Source organism: Oncorhynchus mykiss, chromosome 16, assembly GCF_057628025.1.
Source record: "Oncorhynchus mykiss isolate SJ-2025 chromosome 16, ASM5762802v1, whole genome shotgun sequence".
In the NCBI taxonomy this organism is placed as follows: Eukaryota; Metazoa; Chordata; class Actinopteri; order Salmoniformes; family Salmonidae; genus Oncorhynchus; species Oncorhynchus mykiss.
The window spans coordinates 36,389,482-36,417,441 of record NC_143037.1 but is presented as its reverse complement, the minus strand read 5'-3'; the positions used below and the strand labels follow the sequence as shown (position 1 = coordinate 36,417,441).

Sequence of the window (27,960 nt, the reverse complement as noted above, 5' to 3'; positions counted from 1 at the left end):
TGTCTTCTGTTGAATTTATATAAGAACATTCCAACCTCGTTTAGCATGATCTATTCCAATATGGCATGACATTTTTTATCTGACGTACTTTACTCGCATAAGACATTCGACATGTACATTACTCGCATAAAAAGTTGGTTATTGACGTTTATTTTCTAGATATATATATATATATATATATATATGATTTTATATTTATTTATTTAGACCGGATAAGGCTTTTGATGCACCCGTAGCTAAGATTCCTCCCACTCCCCTTAGTGAAACGTTTTCCAAGTGAAAGGCCTATTGTGCGACGGAAGTGGGATATCCCTATTCCCTGTCAAATATCGCTCCGCTTTTCTTAAATATCTCTCCGCTATAACCACAAAAACAGCTCATAGCTCGTTGGGAACTAGACTCATTTGTGCGGGGATTAGACTCCTGCGGCTAGTCCATACACTTGTTAGTTACATATAAACTGACAAAAGAGTCCGAGGTTGCCGCATAGTTAAATTAGCACACTAGCTCTCAGGCAGACCACGATAGAGGCCATCGCTTCCGCATAGAATCAAGCATCAAGGTAAGAGATTTCCGAAGGACGACTGTTTGTCAACTTGTCTCAGCTTTTCATGATCATGATTGTATGGTGTTGACAATCTATTATATGTTTAGTTAGCTACATATATTGATAGCTAGCTAGCTAGCTAGCTAGCTGACCAGTTGATTTTGTTGCTAACTACTATGATTGCATAGGGCAACATGAGATGAACTTCCTAGCTATATAACATTGCTTTTGAATGGCTTTTTTGTAGACATGATTTGGTTACTATTCACTATAGGTAGACTTAAACATGTCTGCCTTAAGTATATATATACCCTTCAATGCCCTAGCTATAATGCAAGCCTTGCATTTATTTACTCTGTCTCACTGACTGCTGTTTGCAATATCAGCACAATCTATCAGGAAAATTGTGATATGCATGTATGGTTTAGCAGTTCGTTTTTTTACCAGCCCTCCCTCTGCAGCTTGTGCCCAGCATGTTGCCATAGTCAAATTGTGCTCACCAAAACATACTGTCGAGTAAAAATAACTCTCTCTCCTCATAAGGGCCAAGCCCAGGAAAACTGTTGTTACCCCACTGTGGATTCCCTGAATAGTACCAGGGTGGAGGCAGTCGTAGGCAGAGTGGGTGCCACGTGAAGTGTGGTTTCGGCTTCCTCCATGAGTAACAACGCTGGTCAAAGAGCTCCACGGACCCGGGCGGCGAAGGAAGCCCAGGGGGCAGGGGGGACAACGACATGGATCCCTCAGGACCAGAGAATGGACCCATCCTACAGGCCAACCACCACTGCAGGCCCAACCACAACATGCAGTGGTGGAGGGAGCTCCTGTGTCCTGAGTAAGCTGATCCAGCTGCCGGCTCCACCGCTGTCGCGTCACCAGCTGAAGAAGTTGGAGGAGCACAGGTATAGCAGTGCAGGCCACTCCCTTCTGGAGCCCTTCATGCAGCACTACTGGGAGTGGCTAGTGGCGCGTGTGCCGGCATGGATAGCCCCCAACCTCATCACTATCGTGGGCTTGGCCACAAACATCCTCACCACATTGGTGTTGGTGTACTACTGCCCCACTGCCACTGAACAGGTAGGTGCAGGGGCACCGCTGGGAATTCTAGGCCACGGGGGAGAATTTAACGTTGGGGCCCTTTCACACACTGTCTATCACGTGACCCACCCTCCTACTGAGCACCCACATATTAATTATTGAACAGTTATTGCTACTAAGTAATAACCATGGAATAGTAGGTCAATGTTTGTTGTCACAGCTGTACGACTAATGTACACTACTGACAGGACATTGAGAAAATACGAGAGCCTTCAGAATTTCTTGATTGAAAAGTATTGATTGTCAGATATAGCCTACCCATTTGGAGCCAAAGTCTAGATATGATTGTTTTGCCAATGTTTACTGCACTTTTTTCTAGATAAGTATGCTACATAGCCTAATACTATCCACATTGTCTGTATGTGAGAACTGTATTCTAAACCAGTTTACAGTAGCAGTCTTTGATGAACACTGTTGTGGTAAACCACCAGAATGTCACAACCCGCAACTTAAATGTCACTCCCTTGGCTGTGTCTGAAAATGTTACTAGCTGTCAAATCCTCCCTCCATTCTAGTTTCCTCAATTTCTCTCAAAGCTCATTAGAGGAGGAGGTCAAAGGAAGGGACCTTAGATCCTCTACTCCAATGCGATTTCAGAAGAATTTGAGGAAACGAGGCAAGGATTGGACACTAGCTCGTAAAATTTGTCACTAGCTATACCGAACAAAACATAAATGGAACAATTTCAAAGTTCATATAAGGAAGTCAGTCCATTTTTAAATAAATTCATTAGGCCTTAATCTATGGATTTCACATGACTGGTAATACAAATACCCCCCCCAAAAATAGGTAGGGGCGTGGATCTGAAAACCAGTCAGTATCTGGTGTGACCACCAGACCGCCTCATACAGCACGACATCTCCTTAGCATAGAGTTTACCAGACTGTTGATTGTGGCCTGTGGAATTCTGTGCCACTCCTCTTCAATGGCTGTGCAAAGATGCTGGATATTGGTGGAAACTGGAACACACTGTTTGTACACGTCGATGGGTGACATGTCTGAGTATGCAGGCCATGGAAGAACTGGGACATTTTCAATTTCCAAGAATATGCGTCATGGGGCTGTGCATTATGCTGAAACATGAGGTTATGGTGGCGGATGAATGGCACGACAATGGGTCTCAGGATCTGGTCATGGAATTTCTATGTATTCAAATTGCCATCGTTAAAATGCAATTGTGTTTGTTGTCCGTAGCTTATGCCTGCTCATACCATACCCCCACCACCACAGGGCACTTTGTTCACAACGTTGACATCAGCAAACCGCTCGCCTGCACGACGCCATGCACGCCATCTGCCCGGTACAGTTGAAACTTTGATTCATCCGTGAAGAGCACACTTCTCCAATGTGCCAGTGGCCATGGAAGGTGAGCATTTGCCCACTGAAGTCGGTTACGACCCCGAACTGAAGTCAGGTCTAACATGGGTTTGAATGAGAAGAATAGGAATACAGTGGTTGCTATGCTATACTAAACAAAACTATAAACTCAACATCTAAAGTGTTGGTCCCATGTTTCATGAGCTGAAATAAAAGATCCCAGAAATGTTCCATACACAAAAATCCTCTCTCAAATTTTGAGTACAAATTTGTATACATTCCTGTTAGTGATAATTTCTCCTTTGCCAAGATAATCCTGATAAGTGTGGCATATCATGAAGCTGATTAAACAGAATGATCATTACACAGGTGCACCTTGTGCTGAGGACAATAAAAGGCCACTCTAAAATGTGCAGTTTTGTCACAACACAATGCCAAAGATATCTCAAGTTTTGAGGGAGTGTGCAATTGGCATTCTGACTGCAGGAATGTCCACCAGAGCTGTTACCAGAAAATGTAATGTACATTTCTCTACCATAAGCCACTTCCAACAGCATTTTAGAGAATTTAGCAGTACGTCCAACCGGCTTCACAACCGCAGACCATGTGTAACCACACCAGCCCAGGGCCTCCACATCCGGCTCTTTCACCTGCGGGATCATCTGAGACCAGCCATCCAGACAGCTGATGAAACTGAGGAGTATTTCTGTAATAAAGCTCTTTTGTGTGGAAAAACTCATTCTGATTGGCTGGGCCTGCCTCCCCTGTGGGTGGCCTGGCTCCAAAGTGGGTGGGTCTATGCCCCCACAAGCCCACCCATGGCTGCATCCTGGCCAAATCATGTTAAATCCATAGATTAGGGCCTCATTTATTTAAATTGTCTGATGTCTTTGAAATTGTTAATTGTTGCATTTTTTAAATATCTTTGTTCAGTATAAATGGTCCTGCTCCTTGGTCAATTAAGCTACAACATCAACTTTAAAACGTTCAGCCGAGCCTAACTTAAAATTCTCTAAAACCTTTATGAACTATATATATATTTTTTAATTGGCATACATTTTTGCATAAATCACCAACTGTCAAGTGTCAGTTCTGCAGAGGTGAGGATGGAGTCAGGCGCAGGTCACAGAACTGAGTAAAACAACGTACTTCACTCGGAAAAATAAATCAGCCAAAATAAATCCACGCAGGGAATAACAAACCCTAACACAAAAGACTAACACAAAACCAGGAACAATCATGCACAAAACATAATGAGAACCAGAGGGTTAAATAGGGAAATAATAATAACGTAATCGGAACCAGGTGTGTACAATCAAGACATAATAAATGGAGGAAGAAACGTGGATCTGTGGCAGCTAGAAAGCCGGTGACGACGACCTCCAAACGTCGACCAAACAAGGAGAGGCACCAACTTCGGCGGAAGTCGTGACACCAACAGTAACTCTTGAACTGTTCAAGCTCGAGTTTGCCAAACCAACTTTCACATGTTCAGACTATCCCATCTTATCAATCGATATTTCACAAGCAAGCAAGCGTACCACATTTCCTTTAGGAAATTTACTTTTCTACTTGTATTATTATATTTATTCCGCCCGCTCTAGAGCTTAAACAATTTAAATTATTTAAACAAAACTAACTTTTCAAATGCCCATACTGCCCCAACTTTGGTTGAAATCGGTGGTTTTACCAATCTAAGTTGGGGCAGTCTGAATGTTTCGACGTTGGTTTAGGAGTTGATAGCTTAAAAATGGTGACGGAGGAGATTGGTAAAACCACAAAATTCAACCAATCCCCTCTGTCACCATTTTTAAGCTATCAACTCCAAATCAACGTTGAAACGTTCAGACTGCCCCAATTTAGATTGCTTGTCAAAGGATTTTTGATGCTGTGTATACTTTTTGAACTACAACTATTTAAAATATGAATAATTGAACATGGGTTTGAATGAGAACAATAGGAATACTGAGAATCCTGTTCCTTGGCCAATTAAGCTACAAGACTAACTTTAAAATATTCAGGCTATCTAGAAGATAGCGAAGGAGTCAGGCGCAGGACACAGGTAAGAGTAAAAAAAACACTGTATTTACTCAATCTAAGAACGCAACAAAAATCCCGTTATCAACCAAGGACAAAACAGGATAGAACTCCAACACACGAAAGACAATCACACACAAAACAGAAAGGGAAACCAGAGGGTTAAATAAGGAACATAATCATGAGATGGGAACCAGGTGTGTAAACAGACAAAACAAAAGGACAAATGAAACATGGATCGGTGGTGGCTAGAAAGCCGGTGACGTTGAACTCCGCCCGAACAAGGAGAGGGAACAACTTCGGTGGAAGTCGTGACACTATCCTAACTTCAAAGTCTTTTAAAATCTTTATAAACTAGCAATTTGCATACATTTGCATAAACTAACTCTTGATCTGTTAAAGCTAGACACACCATATTAACTTTCCCATGTTCAGGCTATTCTATCTATCTACAGTGCCTTGCGAAAGTATTCGGCCCCCTTGAACTTTGCGACCTTTTGCCACATTTCAGGCTTCAAACATAAAGATATACAACTGTATTTTTTTGTGAAGAATCAACAACAAGTGGGACACAATCATGAAGTGGAACGACATTTATTGGATATTTCAAACTTTTTTAACAAATCAAAAACTGAAAAATTGAGCTTACCTATCGTATGAATATCATTTTCTGACTCAAATAGGATTCCCTAAAGATTGCTTTGATGTCCAAAAGATTTCAAATCAATATTACGTATATTTGAAAATATCTACATTGGTCAATCCTAAATAGATTTAGATTTATTTATTTGTAATAATTACAACAATACTGAATGAACACTTATTTTAATTTAATATAATACATCAATAAAATAAATGTTGCTTCAAATAAATAATGAAACATGTTCAATTTGGTGTAAATAATGCAAAAAGTGTTGGAGAAGAAAGTGAAAGTGCAATATGTGCCATGTAAGAAAGCTAACGTTTAAGTTCCTTGCTCAGAGCATGAGAACATATGAAAGCTGGTGGTTCCTTTTAACATGAGTCTTCAACATTCCCAGGTAAGAAGTTTTAGGTTGTAGTTATTATAGGAATTATAGGACTATTTCTCTCTATACGATTTGTATTTCATTAACCTTTGACTATTGGATGTTCTTATAGGCACGTTAGTATTGCCAGTAACAGTATAGCTTCCGTCCCTCTACTTGCTCCTCCCTGGGCTCGAACCAGGAACACATCGACAACAGCCACCATCGAAGCAGCGTTACCCATGCAGAGCAAGGAGAACAACTACTCCAAGTCTCAGTTTATTCTTTCAGGAACCGTTCCGTATTTTATCTAACGGATGGCATCCCTAAGTCTAAATATTGCTGTTACATTGCACAACCTTCAATGTTATGTCATAATTACGTACAATTCTGGCAAATTAGTTAACAATGAGCCAGGCGGCCCAAACTGTTGCAAATACCCTGACTCTGCGTGCAATGAACGCAAGAGAAGTGACACAATTTCACCTGGTTAATATTGCCTGCTAACCTGGATTTCTTTTAGCTAAATATGCAGGTTTAAAAATGTAATTCTGTGTATTGATTTTAAGAAAGGCATTGATGTTTATGGTTAGGTCCACATTGGAGCAACGACAGTCCTTTTTCGCGAATGCGCACCGCATTGATTATATGCAACGCAGGACACGCTAGACAAACTAGTAATATCATCAACCATGTGTAGTTATAACTAGTGATTATGATTGATTGATTGTTTTTTATAAGATAAGTTTAATGCTAGCTAGCAACTTAGCTTGGCTTCTTACTGCATTCGCGTAACAGGCAGGCTCCTCGTGAGGCAGGTGGTTAAGAGCGTTGGACTAGTTAACCATAAGGTTGCAAGATTGAATCCCTGAGCTGACAAGGTTAATCTGTCGTTCTGCCCCTGAACAAGGCAGTTAACCCACCATTCCTAGGCCGTCATTGAAAATAAGAATGTGTTCTTAACTGACTTGGCAAGTTAAAAAAAGGTGTAAAAAAAATAAATGCAAAATCAGCGTCCAAAAAAAACTATTTCTGATTGTTATGAAAACTTGAAATCGGCCCTAATTAATCGGCCATTCCGATTTAATCGGTCAACCTCTAGTTCGAGCTAGGCTCCTTTAGTTCCAGTGAAGGGAAATCGTAACGCTACAGCATACAATGACATTCTAGACGATTCTGTGCTTCTTACGTTGTGGCAACAGTTTGGGGAAAGCCCTTTCTTGTTTCAATATGACAATGACCCCATGCACAAAGCGAGGTCCATACAGAAATGGTTTGTCGAGATCGGTGTGGAAGAAATTGACTGACCTGCACAGAGCCCTGACCTCAACCCCATCGAACACCTTTGGGATGAATTGGAACGCCGACTGCGAGCCAGGCCTAATCACCCTACATCACTGCCCGACCAAACTAATGCTCTTGTGGCTGATGTCCCCACAGCAATGTTCCAACATCTTGTGGAAAGCCTTCCCAGAGGAATGGAGGCTGTTATGGCAGCAAAGGGGCATTAATATATAGAGTTGGTCCCACATGATTTTGGAATGAGATGCTCGACGAGCAGGTGTTCACATACTTTTGATCATGTAGTGTAAATTGTTTTATTGTGAGGCACAGCTGAGTGGGCATAATAATGTGGTTTTTTTGTTCTTTCTTTTTTTTAACTGGACCGATGATCTGCATCTGATTGTCAATCTGAGTGGACGGAGGGAGCAGCTCCCAACATTTTTGTTGTTTTAAAGCGACTGAGATTCTGTATGAAAAGCGCCATATAAAATGTGTCTATTGTTCAGTATACATCACCATGAAGATAATTGCATTCATATTTATGCATTTCTGTAGAGTACAGATCAGGGACCATGATGTCATTCTGTTACCATGACTCTGTTGCCAGAGGTTAATCCACTTCACTTGCTGTAGTTTTCAAACTCAAGGTGTCATATCATAGCTGACACCCCATTCTTTCTGCAGACAATTTGAATAATATTTCAGAGTAGATATTTTGGAAAACATGGTCACATAAACGGAGGGAAATTTTAACATCATTCTGTTACCAAACTTTATATTCTTTGGTTTGAAATGGGTTTTTGTCAAATTTATATTGGAAATTTAAAAAAAGTTGTGTTTGTGCATTGATTGTATGGTTTGTTTTACCTTAACAATCAATGTTTTTTGTTTGGTATACTTTTAAAGTGAAAAATCAGAGTTTCTGCGTCATTTTGTTACCTTGGAGTTACCCAAATACTGCAAGTTTTGCATTTGACACATTCTTCTAGAATATTAAGATTTATTATGTAGTATAATATGGTGGTATCTATCCCAACAATGGGCTTTGCATAGGCGTTTTGAGAACACACACTACTGTAAGCCTCATTTGAAGCAACAAAAATGAAATTGTTCAAGCTTAACTTGTGATAACTATACAACAGAACAGATGAACAGGAATGACATTTACTCTCACGAGTGGTTAAAAATAACTATCTGAACGCCACGTGCCCACTAAACTACCCCTCCAGTCTTTTGATCTGACCCGCTGGGTAATACAGTATCTCAATAACCCAGCACCAACAACACAACCATGCTCTTTTTAAAGAAAACAGCCCAACTAAGTGACATCAAATAGCACCTTGGTTGAACCCATAGCAACCCCACATACTTGTCTTTTCCCACTAGCACTGATTTTGCTGATAGCTGCTTTTTTTAAATTAAAGTGTTTTACTTGCAATAAATGGGATATGTGGTTGTCTTACCAACCTTAGTTGAGTGCATTGAATGTAAGTCACTCTGGATAAGAGCATCTGCTAAGTGCCAAATGTAATCATATTACTCCAATATGGAAATGACATTCATGAAGGCTGAACCCATGCTTTTCTGTGAATGTCGACGAGCACTAGACTAATAATATTATTGTGAAAGTTTCTGATGCCATAGAGAGCTTCCTCATTTATGATGTTGAATGTTTGTGCCCTTTCCCTTTCAGGCACCTCTGTGGGCATACCTGTCTTGTGCAGTGGGTCTCTTCATCTACCAATCACTGGACGCCATCGATGGGAAGCAGGCACGGCGCACCAATAACAGCACCCCACTGGGAGAGCTCTTTGACCATGGTTGTGACTCCCTCTCGACAGGTGTGTGTGTGTGTGTGTGTGTGTGTGTGTGTGTGTGTGTGTGTGTGTGTGTGTGTGTGCTGGAGCGTGTGTATACAGTCTCAAACAAACATACAGAACACACTCAGACTAAAAGGACAGTACAAAATGCTCTCAGACACCTACAAACACGCGCTCTAAGACGGAGATGTAGACATAACACACTTGCAGACATAAACAACATACACTTACAGTTGAAGTCGGAAGTTTACATACACTTAGGTTGGAGTCATTAAAACTAGTTTTTCAACCACTCCACAAATTTCTTGTTAACAAACTATAGTTTTGGCAAGTTGGTTAGGACATCTACTTTGTGCATGACACAAGTAATTTTTTTTCCAACAATTGTTTACATACAGATTTCACTTATAATTCACTATCACAATTCCAGTGGGTCAGAACTTTACATACACTAAGTTGACTGTGCCTTTAAACAGCTTGGGAAACTTCAGAAAATGATGTCATGGTTTTAGAAGTTTCTGATAGGCTAATTGACATCATTTGAGTCAATTGGAGGTGTACCTGTGGATGAATTTCAGGGCCTAACTTCAAACTCAGTGCCTCTTTGCTTGACATGGGGAAAATCAAAAGAAATCAACCAAGACCTCAGAAAGAAATTGTAGACCTCCACAAGTCTGGTTCATCCGTGGGAGCAATTTCCAAAAGCCCGAAGGTACCACGTTCAATACAAACTGTACAAACAACAATGCAAGTATAAACACCATGGGACCACGCAGCCGTCATACCGCTCAGGAAGGAGATGCGTTCTGTCTCCTAGAGATGAACGTACTTTGGTGCGAAAAGTGCAAATCAATCCCAGAACAACAGCAAAGGACCTTGTGAAGATGCTGGAGGAAACGGGTAAAAAAGTATCTATATCCACAGTAAAACGAGTCCTATATCGACATAAAATGAAAGGCTGCTCAGCAAGGAAGAAGCCACTGCTCCAAAACCGCCATAAAAAGCCAGACAACGGTTTGCAACTGCACATGGGGACAAAGATCGTACTTTTTGGAGAAATGTCCTCTGGTATGATGAAACAAAAATAGAACTGTTTGGCTGTAATGACCATCCTTATGTTTGGAGGAAAAAGAGGAACGCTTGCAATCCAAAGAACACCATCCCAACCGGGAAGCACGGGGGTGGCAGCATCATGTTGTGGGGGTGCTTTGTTGCGGGAGGGACTGGTGGACTTCACAAAATAGATGGCATCATGATGACAGAAAATTATGTGGATATATTGAAGCAACATCTAAAGACATCAGTCAGGCAGGAAGTTAAAGCTTGGTCGCAAATGGGTCTTCCAAATGGACAATGACCCCAAGCATACTTCCAAAGTTGTGGCAAAATGGCTTAAGGACAACAAAGTCAAGGTATTGGAGTGGCCATCGCAAAGCCCTGACCTCAATCCCATAAAACATTTGTGGGCAGAACTGAAAAAGCGTGTGTGAGCAAGGAGGCCTACAAACCTGACTCAGTTACACCAGCTCTGTCAGGAGGAATGGGCCAAAATTCACTCAACTTATTTTGGGAAGCTTGTGGAAGGCTACCGGAAACGTTTGATCAAAGTTAAACAATTTAAAGGCAATGCTACCAAATACTAATTGAGTGTATGTAGACTTCTGACTCACTGGGAACGTGACGAAAGAAATAAAAGCTGAAATAAATCATTCTCTCTACTATTATTCTGACATTTCACATTCTTAAAAAAAAGTGGTGATCCTAACTGACCTTAAAACAGGGAATTTTTACTAGGATTAAATGTCAGGAATTGTGAAAAACTGAGTTTAAATGTAAAAACTTCCGACTTCAACTGTACGTTCATAAACGGAATAATTTGCATTAGGGCTGTCCCCGGAAAAAAATATTGATAGACCGAAAGTCGTATGGTCTTTTGACCAAATGTTTGCTAAATCTTTAAGTGTATTTTTCCATATATAGATTTAATGTGATTTAATAAAATCAACTATGTGCAATGAGCTTGTTTGATGCTTTAAGCTTACGATTTGATGTCTCGAGGGCACCAGAGATCTAGATAACCAGAAGATAACCTTAACCTAACCCAACCATTCTCCTCCAGCTGGCTTTCACAGGTTCTGCCATTTCTCTCCTGAAGTTGTTGTTAATAGGCTACACGAGGAGTCAAACTTTCTCATGTGGAATGACCATTTATCTTACAATTTCTACCAATCTGCATGCCCTTTTATAGTTTTCATATGCACATTTTCATGAAACAGTTTCATTTAATTCATAATAATGTCTTCATATCTCAGTCATTGTTGTGGTTAATACAACTGATATCCAAATCTAAAAGAAAATTATACAAACGTAAAAAGTAACTTATTGCCAACTATGTAAAAATAGTCTACATAAAGCCAACAAACAATGCAGCTTGCAGGTAGAACATTTCCAGATTTAAAAAATATATATAAATATCCTATAAATCACATTGGCTACACATGGCCTGTCTACATTGAACTTGAAACATTGTATCAACTTGGATCTGGCCCAAAGCTTGTGCTAGCAAACTTGCAACATTATATAGAATATTCTGTGCCCTCAGTTTCCTGCACCAGCTCAGGACAGACACAGCTGTAATGCTATTTGTGCAAGGGATAAGAAGCAGTGCTTGACTTGAACAGGAGCTCACCGGAGCTGACTACCAACACCTCAAATGTTCTCCTGCTTGAGCTCCTGTTCCTCTTATAGAATATTAGCTCAAAAGTATTGTGGAGCTCCTGCACCTACATATAAACAGTACCAACACCCAAAATGAGGACCGGAACCTATTTCAGTCCAAGTCAAGCACTGATAAGAAGCCTATTTTATATATCCACTGTATCGGAGCATGACATTCATTTTCCCTTTCACGCTGAGTGGTTATTGAAAGTGAGAGAGATGGAAAGATTTTTCAAATACATTGAGGAGCAATTGGGATTCTCAATGGATGTAAAAACAGACTTTGTTTGCTTGAAGAAAACAACATTACTTTGAGATGCTCCACGGGTCATTAGTGGTGGTGCATTAAGCCAATCAGAAATACTATCAGATCCCCAAATGGGCACATTTATTACGTCCTTACTCAACATCGACAGGAGCGCTCAAAACAAAAGACAATGACTAAATTTGACAGAACTCGTAAATGGAATTAAATAAACCATAACTTTTTTTCTCAAAGTGTAGCATAGGTTGTGCACTCTGCAAACAATGTGTCCACTCTGACAGTGAGAACAGGAAGACTGGAATAATATTGAATCCATTAAAATAAATGACCGTAACCAAAGTAACAAACATTGTAGATCAGAAATGATAGGAATTGATGGTAAATGTACTACTGGTGAAATGTAATGGGGAATTGATATACACTAACAATCAAACGCAAACAATTCACAAAATGAAGTTATGACACAATGAATGTGCACAAATTGGTGGGAGAGAGCGCATTCTGGGTGAATGGTCAATCCGCCGTCTGCGTTGTCCATACAACATTTCGGGTGATATGGCCTCAGCAGATGTCAGGGCATTCATACTTCTTGTGCTTCGCGGAGCAATGCAGAGCTGTTGTCAAGGAAGTGAGTTTGTGTTTAAACAGTGTGTCCAAATGTTTGGCTGGTAATGTGTAGTGTGTGTGTGTGTGTGTGTGTGTGTGTGGAATATAGTAAAAATGAAGAAAAACCCTTGAATAAGTAGGTGTTATATTACATTACATACTACCGGTCAAAAGTTTTAGAACACATACTCATTCAAGGGTTTTTCTTCATTTTACTATTTTCTTCATTGTTGAATAATAGTGAAGACATCAAAACTATGAAATAACGCATATGTAATCTTGTAGTAACCAAAAACGTGTTAAACAAATCAAAATATATTTTATATTTAAATAGCCACCCTTTGCCTTGATGACAGCTTTGCATGCTCTTGGTATTCTCTCAACCAGCTTCACCTGGAATGCTTTTCCAACAGTCTTGAAGGAGTTCCCACATATGCTGAGCACTTGTTGGTTTGGAATAAGTCGGACCGCAGAAGCAGCCATCTCAATTTGATTGAGATCGGGGATTGTGGAGGCCAGGTCATCCGATGCAGCACTCCATCACTCTCCTTCTTGGTAAAATAGCCCTTACACCGCCTGAAGGTGTGTTGGGGTTTCATTGTCCTGTTGAAAAACAAATGATAGTGTGACAAAGCACAAACCAGATGGGATGGCCTATCGCTGCAGAATGTAATGATAGCCATGCTGGATAAGTGTGCCTTGAATTCTAAATAAATCACAGACCGTGTCACCAGCAAAGCACCCCCACCCCACATCACACCTCCTCCTCCATGCTTTACGGTTGGAAATAAACATGCGGAGATCATCTGTTCACCCACACCACGTCTCACAAAGACACGGCGGTTGGAACCAAAAATCTACAATTTGGACTCCAAACCAAATGACACATTTCCACCGGTTTAATGTCCATTGCTCATGTTTCCTGGCCCAAGTAAATATCTTCTTCTTATTGGTGTCCTTTAGTACCCTTTTCTTTGCAGAAATTCGACCATGGACTTATTCACGCAGTCTCCTCTGAATAGTTAATGTTAAGATGTTTTACTTTTATTTGGGCTGCATGTGTCCGTTAGCATTTATTTGGGCTGCAATTTCTGAGGCTGGTAACTAATGAACTTATCTCTGCAGCAGATATATCTCTAGGTCTTCCATTCCTGTGGCAGTCTTCATGAGAGCCAGTTTCATCATAGCGCTTAATGTTTTTTGCGACTGCACTTGAAGAAACTATCAAAGTCCTTGAAATGTTCTGTGTTGACTGACCTTCATGTCTTAAAGTAATGATGGACTGTCATTTCTCATTTGAGCTGTTCTTGCCATAATATGGACTTGGTCTTTTACCAAATAGGGCTATCTTCTGTATACCCCCCTACCTTGTCACAACACAACTGATTGGCGCAAACACACTAAGAAGGAAAGAAATTACACATGGACTTTTAAGAAGGCACACCTGTTAATTGAAATGCATTCCAGGTGTCTGAAGCTGGTTGAGAGAATGCCAAGAGTGTGCAAAGCTGTAATCAAGGCAAAGGGTGGCTATTTTAAGAATATCAAATATAAAATATATTTTGATTTGTTTAACACCTTTTTGGTTACTACATGATTCCATATGTTATTTCATAGTTTTGATGTCTTCACTATTATTCTACAATGTAGAAATTAGTAAAAATAAATTAACTCTTGAATGAGTAGGTATTCTAAGACTTTTGACCGTGTGTGTGTATAATTTGTTCCTGCTCGACTAAAACAATCTCGGTTGACCAACAGCCTAGCGACCAAACAATTGACCCGTATACTAATTGGGGTACAAATCATCCTTCTCCATGACCACTATCTTTGTGTACCGTCTTCTTAAAGCTAATGAATCATTCCTGTCGGAACTATCTGAACTACTTACTATTGCTGTCCCACTTACCCGCTAGAACTCCCGTCAGTGGCCACACCTCAGACTCAGCTGTGGTTACACAGGGTGTCCCCCAAGGGCTCTGTGCTGGGTCCCTTACTATTCAACATTTACATCCTCCCCTTTGGTCAGATCCTCCATCACTTCAACCTTGACTTCCACTGCTATGCTGATGACACAAAGATCTACCTCGGCACAAAATCCCTCAACCCACCTCTGACCCATATTATTGATTCTTGCCTCTCTGCAATAAAAACATGGATACAACAAAACTCCCTCAAGCTCAGTGATAAAACAGAACTCCTTTTCATAGGCACCAAACCCACCCTTACCAAAGTTGGCATCCTCACCATTGACGACACTACTGTCTTTCCCACAAACTCTGCATCATTCTGGAATCCACCCTCTCCTTTGAGCACCACATAAAACAGACGGTCAAATCCTCATTCTTCCACCTCCGCAACATTGCCAGATTAAGGTCCTATCTCTCCCGTCCTCTCCGCTGAAACCCTCATACATGCATCTCTTCCAGTCTTAACTATTGCAACTCACTACTCTCCGGCATCAACTCAACTCCCGCCATAAGCTCCAAATAGTTCAAAACTCTGCAACCCGACTTCTCACCCACACCGTGGGTCCTGTGCAGCACATCAGCCTTGTAATCCGTGAACTCCACTGTCTCCCTGTCTCCCAACGCATTGATTACAAGATACTCCTTGTAACCTACAAAGCCCTTCACCACCTCTGTTAGGTTCTCATTTTTCGGAGTAAATAACTCATGGACACTAGAGAAGCTTAACCAAGTTTAATTCTTCCCAAAGGGTTGTTACAGCTGTAATTCAGGCAAAACATGTTCTCACCATCACAAGTGTGTACAGTATATATACTCTACTTTAGACACCCCTCCATCTCTCCAATCCTTACATCTTATGGTTCGACAGGAAGAGAGTAACAGGATAATAAAACCATTATTGCTCCCTTCAAGGGATCTGACCTGACCTCCTGATCTCAACCCCTCCTTCGCCTAATCCACAGATGTCCTATCGTATCACCTATCGCACTCCCGTGACCCTCTCCCTCTCTCCCAGCACATTCCACAGCCACTCTGTCTTTCTACAGATCTCACTCCTTTATATACAATGCGTCTGATCTGTCATGTCTTTAATATCTCAATGTTAAAAGTTTACCCAGAATCCAACACCTCTCAGACCTTCTCCCCTGCAACCCACACATGCATTTCACCTTGTCGTCCTCAGGTCGAAGCTCCAGAGCTTCGGCGAGTCCATCACCATTTTTCAGTCCCTCCTAAAGCCCCACCACATACAGGCAAAGTATATTAAGCACCACCTAACAAAAAACCCTCACCCTATCCATTACCCTAAAACATGTTTGTATCTTACCCCTTACCCTATCTGGGTTTGTATACAAACCCCTACCCTCCCCATACACTGTTACATCACACTCTTTCCCTTCCTTGAGCCCACCCCTCTCTTTGTTTTTGTTTTGACTACTGTTTATTTGTTGTTTAATTTCTACAATTGTAAAGTGACTTTTGGGTCCTTGAAAAGGGACCCAAAAGTCCAATTTAAATAAGTCCCATTTATTATTATACTGAACTAAAGTATAAACGCAACATGCAGCAATTTCAAAGATTTAGTTAGTTCATATAAGGAAATCAGTCAATTGAAATTAAATCTAATCTAAACCCTAATCTATGGATTTCACATGACTGGGAATACAGATATGCATCTGTTGGTCACATATACCTTTAAAAAAATTAGCCTCACAATTAGCCTCAGGATCTCGTCACGGTATCTCTGGGCATTCAAATTGCCAATGATAAAATGCAGTTGTGTTCATTGTCCATAGCTTATGTTTGCCCATACCGTAACCCCACCGCCACCATGGGGCACTCTGTTCACAACATTGACATCAGCAAACTGCTGTGAGGCCAGTTGGACGTACTACGGAATTCTCTAAAACGATGTTAGAGGTGGCGTATGGTAGAGAAATTAACATTCAATTATCTGGCAACAGCTGTGGTGGACATTCCTGCAGTCAGCATGCCAATTGCACACTCCCTCAACTTGACTGACATCTGTGGCATTGTGTTGTGTGACACAACTGCACATTTTAGTGGACTTTTATTGTCCCCAGCATAAGGTGCACCTGTGTAATGATCATGCTGTTTAATCAGCTTCTTGATATGCCACACCTATTAGGTGTATGATTTATCTTGGCAAAGAAGAAATGCTCACAAACAGGGATGTAAACAAATGTGTGTACAAAATTATAGAGAATACACTTCCTTGCATCTGCAAAATTTCTGGGATCTTAAATTTCAGCTCATGAAACATGGGACCAACACTACATGCTGCATTTATATTTTTGTTCAGTGTAGTATTATATATTTTTCTTGTGTAATTGAACTTCTCTCTCTCTGTCACTCTCTCTTTCCCTCTCTGCATCCATTGATGTCACTGGTACTTGACCCACAGTAAAATACATTTTTCTTACCCATGTTCATTTCCACACGCAATTAAGCACAGTAAGGATAATAGCCTGGTGCCAGATATATTTGTGCTCTTGCCAACCCCATTGATTGCTGTCATTGTCAAGCCAAACTTGTGCCATTACAATGAGTGAGAAGGAGTTGGCATGATGGCACAAACAGACACTCAGGCTGGAGGATACCTGCCTCTTTGGAATTTTTCTGTCACTCACTCATTTTCTCTCTCGGACTTCCTTCTCTGCCCCTCCCTCAGTGTTTGTGGTCCTGGGTACCTGTATCGCCGTCCAGCTTGGCACTAACCCCGACTGGATGTTCTTCTGCTGCTTTGCCGGCATGTTCATGTTCTACTGTGCCCACTGGCAGACCTACGTATCAGGCACCCTGCGCTTTGGCATGTGAGTGAGTGGGGGAGGCAAAAACAAGGCAGGAGGACAAGAGCATCATGCCTGATGTTCCAGGGTGCCGTGTTCATAAAGCGTCTCAGCGTAGGAGTGTTGATCTAGGATCAGGTCCCCCTTCTTATTCTTTCTGAACAAAAAGGCAAAACTGATCCTATATCAGTACTCTGAGACGCTTTATGAACACGGGTCCTGAAAAGTTTGAATAAAATGGCTATGTCATTGCACTCTTTAATATTTGTCTAGTATGTATGCAACCATGGGAACATTTAGTAACCACATGCTGTTTTGTCATAGGCCTACATGTAGGGAGATGGGAGATGTTTTTCATAGACACTGGGCTTAAAACCTGGCTATCTAGCCATGTCACAGAGCTACCTTGTCTTTTTCCTGGTGGGCAGATTTGATGTCAGAGTATCTGATCGTGTAGCTATGTTAGACGTGCACAGCCACGTTTGGGCCCGGGTTCTGGAACTTAACGGTAAAACGAGAGCATAATCCGTGTGACTTCCCTGTTGAAGATAACCTTTGTGTCCAATCAGGCCCCACTTCCTGCACAGACTGCCCCCATCGCCAACACCAACCATTCCTGGACAACTTTCTTATAGACCCTGTTTCATTCGTTCTCACATCGCTTTGATACTGTCATTTGGTATTTGATAGAGGTGGCTAAATTTGATTAGATGTGAGCTATCCTAGATTACGTTAATCTCTGTTGACCACTGGAATAATGTTAGGAAGCAGAGAGATGATGGAATTCACATAACCTGAATTATAAGATTTATAATTTACGACAAATTTTGGGCCCACCACCACCACCATTGGTGCAAAGCTTTAAGATCAATGGCTATATTTCGACCTCAAACTAAACATGTTTATTCTGATTGTTTTTAACAATGATAGGTCTGTCATGACAGCTTGTTCACCCAGTACATTTCTGCACCAGCAGCCGTGTTGACGTAGACACCAGGACATTAGCAGCTGATTTAGATTTTGATGGAACGTCACATATCAACATTGGCTAATCCGATTGGCTTTCGGGAACAACCACAAGGACAAGCGATGAATGTCCTTGGAGTATGGTTGATTTTATATGATGTAAGCCCTTCACAGAGTAAGTAAGCGCTAAGTAGGTTGTCAGACAGAACAACTAAAAAAAACTTTAACAGATCAGGTTCCTCTCAGCCTTTCAAGGGAAATGTTCTCCACACTCTACACACACACACATTCACAATAGAGGTCGACCGATTAATCGGAATGGCCGATTAATTAGGGGCGATTTCAAGTTTTCATAACAATCGGAAATCGGTATTGTTGGGCGCCGATTTCCGATTATTTAAAAATATATATATATTTTTTATACCTTTTATTTATCTAGGCAAGTCAGTTAAGAACACATTCTTATTTTCAATACCTGCCTAGGAACTGTGGGTTAACTGCCTTGTTCAGGGGCAGAACGACAGATTTTCACCTTGTCAGGGGTTCCAATTTTGCAACCGCACAGTTAACTAGTCCAACGCTCTAACCATTGCACTCCACGAGTAGCCTGCCTGTTACGCGAATGCAGTAGAAGCCAAGGTAAATTGCTAACTAGCATTAAACTTATCTTATAAAAAAACAATCAATCATAATCACTAGTTATAACTACTAATCCAGTTTAGCAGGCAATATTAACCAGGTGAAATTGTGTCATTTCTCTTGCGTTCATTGCACGCAGAGTCAGGGTTATATGCAACAGTTTGGGCTGCCTGGCTCATTCCGAACTAATTTGCCAGAATTTTACGTAATTATGACATACATTTAAGGTTGTGCAATGTAACAAGAATATTTAGACTTAGGGATACCACCCGTTGGATAAAATACCGAACGGTTCCGTATTTCACTGAAATAATAAACGTTTTGTTTTCGAAATGATAGTTTCCGGATTCGATCATATTAAATGACCAAAGGCTCGTATTTCTGTGTGTTATTATGTTATAATTAAGTCTGACTGAGCAGCAGCAGGCCCGTAATCATTCATTCAAACAGCACTTTCGTGCGTTTTGCCAGCAGCTCTTCGCAAGCACAGCGCTGTTTATGACTTCAAGCCTATCAGCTGGTGTAACCAATGTGAAATGGTTAGCTAGTTAGCTGGGTGTGTGCTAATAATGTTTCAAATGTCACTCGCTCTGAGACTTGGAGTAGTTATTCCCCTTGCTCTGCAAGGGCCGCGGCTTATGTGAAGTGATGTGTAATGATGCTTCGGGTGTGGCTGTTGTCGATGTGTTCCTGGTTCGAGCCCAGGTAGGGGCGAGGAGGGGGACGGAAGCTATACTGTTACACTGGCAATACTATAGTGCCTATAAGAACATCCAATAGTCAAAGGTATATGAAATACAAATGGTATAGAGAGAAATAGTCCTATAAATACTATATTAACTACAACCTAAAACCTCTTACCTTGGAATTTAGAAGTCTCATGTTAAAAGGAACCACCAACTTTCATATGTTCTCATGTTCTGAGCAAGGAACTTAAACTTTAGCTTTTTTACATGGCACATATTGCACTTTTACTTTCTTCTCCAGCACTTTGTTTTTGCATTATTTAAACGAAATTGAACATGTTTCATTATTTACTTGAGGCTAAATTGATTTTTATTGATAAAATAAGTGTTAATTCAGTATCGTTGTAATTGTCATTATTACAAATGTAAAAATCGGCCGATTAATCGGTATCGGCTTTTTTGGTACTCCAATAATCGGTATCGGCGTTGAAAAATCATTATCGGTTGACCTCTAATTCACAACCAAGAGGAATGGGTACAGTTTGTGCAGGACCTGCTAGGGGGTGCTATGTGCATGTTGTTTTTCATGAGTGACATGTGAAATCACTAATGGTTGCTCATGATTCCTCTGTCTCTCTGCCCGTTCAGCATTGATGTGACTGAAGTGCAGTTCTTCATTATAATCATGTATTTACTGGCTGCCATCGGAGGATCAGCTTTTTGGCAGTTCTTGGTAATGCATTTAACCCATTTGATTCAGCAAATTATGGCCTGTTTCTACTGCTTGGATTTGAAAAATGCTAAAATGCTAATATTTACATGCATTGTAGTTTGATGCATTTGATCTGGCATGTTGGTTGAAGTGTTCAGACTCACGTCCTGGTTCATGATTGTGTGAATACTTCAGAAATGCATCCTTTCCTTCTTTCCTGGAGGTAAGCACACATCTAATAAGTGATTGGATAGGTGAAAGCCAGGTTACCACCCTATTACTTTCACCAATCCAACACATTCTGATCTGTCTTTACTTAAAGGATGGTAGGAAGGATGCATTTCAAAAGTATTGGAACAGGGCTCTTACTAATCTCCCTAACACACACAGATCCCTGGGGTGAACATCCAGATTAAGATCATTCCAGCCATCCTCACTGTGGCAGGAGCCATCTTTTCCTGCACCAACTACTTCCGGGTCATATTCACGGGAGGTGTAGGAAAGAACGGATCCACCATAGCGGTAAGTAAGACGTGATCCATCCTTGCTGATGAGGATCCAGTTGAATTGTATGGCTGAGTTACAGTCTAGGAAGGAAGGTTTACAGTCCTGCTGCTCATTGTATTGGTTATTTCAACAGGTATGATATGGGTGACACTCACAGAAGGTTGGTGGTACCTTAATTGGGAGGACATGGCTCATTGTAATGGCTGGAGCAGAAGATGTGGAATGGTATCAAACACGTGTTTGATGCCATTTCATTTGCTTGGTTCCAGCCATTCTTATGAGCCATCCTCCCCTTGGCAGCCTCCTGTGGCGGCAGGTAGCCTAGCGGGTAGAGGCAAATCCCAGGTCTGATGGGAAAAATCTGGTGGGTAGTGAGCTGGCAAATGGAGGGTTGCACGTATCAAATCCTAGATGTTATTGCCTACTATTGTACCCTTGAGCAAGGCCCCCCCCCCCCCCCACACCAAATGTGCCCATGGATTGGCTTCATGGGAACTTCTTACGCTCCCACAACAGCTCAATAGGGTTGAGATCCGGTGACTGTGCCGGCCACTCCATTATAGACAGAATACCAGCTGGCTGCTTCTTCCCTAAATAGTTATTGCATTGTTTGGAGCTGTGCTTTGGGTCATTGTCTTGTAGGAGGAATTTGACTCCAATCAAGCGCCGTCCACAGGGTATGGCGTTGCAAAATGGAGTGATAGACTTCCTTCTTTAAGATCCCATTTACCCTGTACAAATCTCCCACTTTACCACCACCAAAGCACCCCCAGACTATCACATTGCCTCCAACATGCTTGACAAATGACATCAAGCACTCCCCCAGCATCTTTTCATTTTTTCTGCGTCTCACGAATGGTCTTTGTGATCCGAACACCTCAAACTGAGGTCCATAAGTTTTGTCCATAAGTTTTTTCCAATCTTCATCTTTTGCCCATCTTAATCTTTTCTTTTTATTGGCCAGTCTGAGATATGGCTTTTTCTTTGCAACTCTGCCTAGAAGGCCAGCATCCCGGAGTCACCTCTTCACTGTTGATATTGAGACTGGTGTTTCGCGGGTACTATTTAATTAAGCTGCCAGTTGAGGACTTGTGAGGCATCTGTTTCTCAATCCAGACACTCTAATGTACTTGTCCTTTTGCTCAGTTGTGCACCGGGGCCTCCCACTCCTTTTTCTATTCTGGTTAGAGCCAGTTAGTAATGTTCTGTGAAGGGAGTAGTACACAGCGTTGTACGAGATCTTCAGTTTCTTGGCAATTTCTCGTATGGAATAGCCTTCATTTCTCAGAAAAATAATAGACTGACGAGTTTCAGGAGAAAGTTCTTTGTTTCTGGCCATTTTGAGCCTGTAATCGAACCCACAAATGCTGATGCTCCAGATACTCAACTAGTCTAAAGAAGGCCAGTTGTATTGCTTCTTTAATAAGAACAACAGTTTTCAACTGTGCTAAGGAAAGAGTTTCCTAATGATCAATTAGCCTTTTAAAATGATAAACTTGGATTAGCTAACACAATGTGCCATTGGAACACAGGAATAATGGTTGCTGATAATAGGCCTCTGTACGCCTATGTAGATATTCCATTTAAAAAATCAGTCGTTTCCAGCTACAATAGTCACTTACAACATTAACAATGTCTACACTGTATTTCTGATCAATTTGATGTTATTTTAATGGCCAAATCTGTGCTTTTCTTTCAAAAACAAGGACATTTCTAAGTGACTCCAAACTTTTGAACTGTAGTGTATATCGTACAGTGGCTTAATTTAAAAAAAACATCAACAGCATTAGTTTTTTTTGTAGCCAGTCTTTTCTAATGTTTAAAAGGCGACTGCACTTCCTGATTTGGCGTCGTTTTAGATTAGTTTTTTAAAGAAACGCTAGCGGCCATGGCTGAATTCAAACGCGAGTTGGTTTCTGGGTGTGGTTTGATGTGGGTGTCGTGTGTGTGTGTGTGTGTGTGTGTGTGTGTGTGTGTGTTCGCAGGTGGGAAGAGTTAGCCAAATGATTTCGCCAATTAGCTTTAGCTGACTAGTGTGCGACCATGGAAAGGTTGGGGATCGTGGGGAACATAAATAAATTACACAATGTAAATGAAACAAATTGTTTTCATGTTGCACATTTAAATTATTTCAATATTTGTATATACATTTCATAGTTTTGAGGTTAAGCCATTGAAATGTTGAGCTAATGACATTTTAAAATATTGTCCCATGTACATTATTGATTGTCCCTAACTAGCCCCATTGGGATATCTAATGTCACACCAAATTGACCATGGGCATAACGATCAGGTTGCTTGCAGCTATGTTCCTAATTGATGATTACTTGGGTGATGCCAGCTGTGGGCATGTGGATATGATTAAAATAAACCCAACCCAAGGAAAACTATTACGGTTCCCTTCATTCCATGACAGAGCCATGACTACATGGAACTCGCTGCCACTCCAGGTAACTCAAGCTAGCAATAAAAACAGATTCAAAAACCAGATGAAATAACACCTTATGCCACAACGGGGACTGTGAAGAGACAGACATATTGTGTTATGTAAGTAAGTGGCCTGACAAGAATGGCTCATAGGTGAGGAGCCATCTCCTGTTTCTAAAGTGTGAGGCAGAAACAGGAGATTACGTAGATAAAGTATTATGGTGTATCGAACTGAGCAGGTAGCATACTTTTTGAAGGGATTTGTTTGACAATCGTATGAAAACACACCACCCATGATATGAGCAACTGCCTGCGCAGACCGCAAAAACAACAGTAAACAGCATAAGATGTTAACATGCCACAGTATCCCATTTTAGATCAGCATATCCCAGGCATCTTACCTGGGTTTCTTATAACTGGGATACAAGCCTTTTCGGTTGTTGTAAATGGGATATGATATGAATATCTCAAATAATAACAGGATATTGGTGTGGATTTAACTGGTGACATCAATAAGGGATAATAGCTTTCACCTGGATTTAGCTGGTCAGTCTGTCATGGAAAGAGGTGTTCCTAATGTTTTGTACACGCTGTGTATATTATGTATTTACATTTTTTTGTTTCCTGTTTGGACCCCAGGAAGAGTATTTGGGAATCCTAATAAATACTAAATAAAAAATCATTTTGGATGATTGACTTATATCAAAATTATTCTATTTACACTTTTGTAGTCATTTTTAACACTAGAATACATTTGTCTGACTCATATCGATGCAGCATAGGGCATTTTCAAAACAAGATGTTGCTTTATTTGATTTTACCTTTCATTTAACTAGGCAAGTCAGTTAAGAACAAATTCTTATTTTCAATGCCGGCCTAGGAACAGTGGGTTAACTTGTTCAGGGGCAGAACAACAGATTTTTACGTCAGCGCGGGGATTCGATCTTGCAACCTTCCAGTTACTAGTCCAATGCTCTAACCACTAGGCTACCTGCCACCCAGCTTTCTAGTGGCAGTCGCTCTTTAAATACCATTTTTCATTTCTTTGCCTCCATAAAATGGTGACAGTGGATGCCTATCATGCCTGGACTTTTTTCATTTGTTTCAGCCAAGCCACTGACTGCTCTGCAGACCTTTACCGTGCAGTTTATTGATCACTTTAGAGAAGGACAAGAATGGTGGAATTTTCAGCTAGGTACAGTGATTGTGACATCCATGTCCCGTCGTCTTCCTCAGGGAACGAGTGTCCTGTCACCGTTCTTCCACATAGGGTCAGTTATCACTCTGGCTATTATGATCTACAAGAAGTCTGCGTCCCAGCTGTTTGAGAAGCACCCCTGTCTGTACGTCCTGGCCTTTGGGTTTGTGTCGGCCAAGATCACCAACAAGCTAGTGGTGAGGAAGCAGATGGTCTGAAACATTAAACACTGAAAGGGCCTGGTTACTTTCCAAATCCACACTAGTATACCACTTGGAATACATGTCCAATCTTTTGCTTCATTCTAAATAGTATGTTGGTGTGGATGTTGGAACTTTGGCCTAATGTGCCCTGTTTTAGTTGTGTTAACTTAGGGTTAAAGCTCAAATCTGGGATTCCTTATTCAGCATACCAACTCTAGTCTTGTTTTTCCTTGTTTAACTTAACACTGCCCAATCTTATTTATATATATTTGTTTTACAGGTGGCTCATATGACCAAAAGTGAGATGTCTCTCCATGACTTGGCTTACCTGGGGCCAGGGCTGCTCTTCTTGGACCAGTATTTTAACAGCATCATAGACGAGTACTTGGTCCTCTGGGTGGCACTAGTAAGGCTACACCTCAATCGGTTCATCCATGTACACATACCAAGCCAATTGAAAGTTAGGATTTCCCCTTTTAACTTATTTTGCAGTACAATGTAGATGCCTAGCTTAGATTTGTGCCATTTTTTTTTGGACCCCAGGAGAAGTAGCGCCTGCCTTGGCAGCAGCTAATGGGATCCTAATCAAATACCTTTTCAAGGGGAATTTATTCAAAAGATGATTGACCATATAATAAACACAACCAGTTTTGTATATAGGGAGCCTTAAATTGACTATTTGACATCCACCCTCTGTCTTGTTTCTCTCCAGTTCCTGTCCATCTTTGACCTGGTGCGCTACTGCGTCAGCGTATGCAACCAGATCGCCTCTCACCTGCACATCTTTGTGTTCAAGATCAAACCCCCCAACCTGCGGCCCGTTGCTGCCTCCCAGTCAGGCAAAGATGTGTGGTGACACTTGTGTCCCTGGTCTGGTGACACTGTCCGTACGGAGATGAAGTTGGTGGGTGTACCTCTACCGCCTCCCCCTTGTCACCACAGGATTCCCATTGGATGAGACAAATTGGAGGCGGTCTCTCTACGAATGTATTAGCCAATGAAATTATGAATACATTGAGGGTGGTGGAAATAATTTATTTCAATCTATTTGTTGTGCAATAATGCTCAGTTTTTGCCGATGTTGTTTTGGTGTTAAAGGTTCATAACCGAAGAGAAAGGGGTTTTGTTAGTTTGTCGTAAAAGAGCACCCCGTTATTTGGTAACAAACTAATTGAGAATTAGTTGTCTAACCAAACTTTATGGATAGGGGTTAATGTTGCTTACTATAACCGTGCTGCCACTATCTGTGTATTAGCTATTTTTTAAACTGAAATAAATGTTATCCATGGGAAGGAGCAGGTTATACCTAACCAAGTAATATTATAATATTATATTTATCTACAGGAAAAACACCTACAGTTTATTAATGTGTCAGAGCAGTAGGACTGAATTTAAATGTCTCTGTTCTTTCAGTATTGGTACTAGTTTAGCTCCTCTACATACAACTACTTGTTCCACTCCAGAGAAAACATTAGTCCTCTGTTCAAGGTGTAGTTCTGTGTACTGCATTCTGAGGTCTCGTCATTAACCAAGTATTAAACGTTAGAACTATATCCGTACGGATGGACGCAGTACCCGTCCATGTTCAAACATAAGGAATGTTTTTTTTTTCTGCAAAAGTTAAGGAATGCCTCTTACCTTATATCAAACAGTGACACACAGAGTATTCAAATGTCTGCAGCTAATGTCTCATAACAAGAGTAGAACTTGTCATTGTTCTCGTGTGTATCATATGCATGGGATGGGCATTACAACCCACTGTAGTGGTCACAGCCAATATCTCTGTAACTGATGGGGTTCAACCAATCGAAACATCCATTCAAACGTACATTTTTTTCCCCCCCCTTGGATTGTTTGTCATTTCTGATGCAGAGATTTTGAAAATAAAATGCGAAGGATGAATCAGTCGTTGGCCGTTAAAAAAAAAATGCTTCTGTCATTTTTTTTTTGTTTGGTCAAAATTGTTACTTTGTCAAAGAAAATACATTTTTGAATAAACAAGCTTATGTAAAATAAAGATTTGCTATATTTATAAAAGATCTAGAGTCTATTGGAAGACCGCATAATTGGAGAAAAAAAACTCAAGAGTGGGGAGAGAATGATGTTTCAGAGGGACAAACACACACGTTCACTCTAGCCCCATTTTTCCTAGTTCTAACATGCATCCTTCGTGCGGATATTGTCCTGATGTCCGTTCGTATTTTTAAGATTGGATCACAATGAGTCTTGTCTACACACCCATCTAAGAATGTGGACAAGATCAGGACAAAGGACATGTTAGAACCAGGTACAGTGCCTTGCGAAAGTATTCGGCCCCCTTGAACTTTGCGACCTTTTGCCACATTTCAGGCTTCAAACATAAAGATATAAAACTGTATTTTTTTGTGAAGAATCAACAACAAGTGGGACACAATCATGAAGTGGAACGACATTTATTGGATATTTAAAACTTTTTTAACAAATCAAAAACTGAAAAATTGGGCGTGCAAAATTATTCAGACCCCTTAAGTTAATACTTTGTAGCGCCACCTTTTGCTGCGATTACAGCTGTAAGTCGCTTGGGGTATGTCTCTATCAGTTTTGCACATCGAGAGACTGAAATTTTTTCCCATTCCTCCTTGCAAAACAGCTCGAGCTCAGTGAGGTTGGATGGAGAGCATTTGTGAACAGCAGTTTTCAGTTCTTTCCACAGATTCTCGATTGGATTCAGGTCTGGACTTTGACTTGGCCATTCTAACACCTGGATATGTTTATTTTTGAACCATTCCATTGTAGATTTTGCTTTATGTTTTGGATCATTGTCTTGTTGGAAGACAAATCTCCGTCCCAGTCTCAGGTCTTTTGCAGACTCCATCAGGTTTTCTTCCAGAATGGTCCTGTATTTGGCTCCATCCATCTTCCCATCAATTTTAACCATCTTCCCTGTCCCTGCTGAAGAAAAGCAGGCCCAAACCATGATGCTGCCACCACCATGTTTGACAGTGGGGATGGTGTGTTCAGCTGTGTTGCTTTTACGCCAAACATAACGTTTTGCATTGTTGCCAAAAAGTTCAATTTTGGTTTCATCTGACCAGAGCACCTTCTTCCACATGTTTGGTGTGTCTCCCAGGTGGCTTGTGGCACACTTTAAACAACACTTTTTA

At 40.9% G+C, this 27,960-nt stretch overlaps 1 protein-coding gene across 3 annotated transcripts; it reads left to right on the top strand.

The window, feature by feature from the left end:
• The first annotated feature begins 205 nt into the window (after positions 1 to 205).
• On the top strand, positions 206 to 26,834 carry LOC110491856 (choline/ethanolaminephosphotransferase 1). Of its 3 annotated transcripts, none has more exons than XM_021565669.3 (9): positions 206 to 562; positions 1,091 to 1,624; positions 8,984 to 9,131; positions 17,362 to 17,503; positions 20,419 to 20,503; positions 20,873 to 21,004; positions 24,653 to 24,811; positions 25,098 to 25,223; positions 25,530 to 26,834. In XM_021565669.3, exons 2-9 carry the CDS (start codon positions 1,205 to 1,207, stop codon positions 25,671 to 25,673), a joined length of 1,356 nt encoding a protein of 451 aa, XP_021421344.1. In that variant the 5' UTR covers positions 206 to 562; positions 1,091 to 1,204; the 3' UTR covers positions 25,674 to 26,834. The 3 variants fall into 3 exon arrangements, with proteins under 3 accessions (XP_021421344.1, XP_090058717.1, XP_090058718.1); XM_090202592.1 differs by having other exon boundaries at positions 275 to 562; positions 1,091 to 1,449; XM_090202591.1 differs by lacking the exons at positions 17,362 to 17,503; positions 20,419 to 20,503 and having other exon boundaries at positions 260 to 562; positions 1,091 to 1,449.
• Positions 26,835 to 27,960: the final 1,126 nt, after the last annotated feature.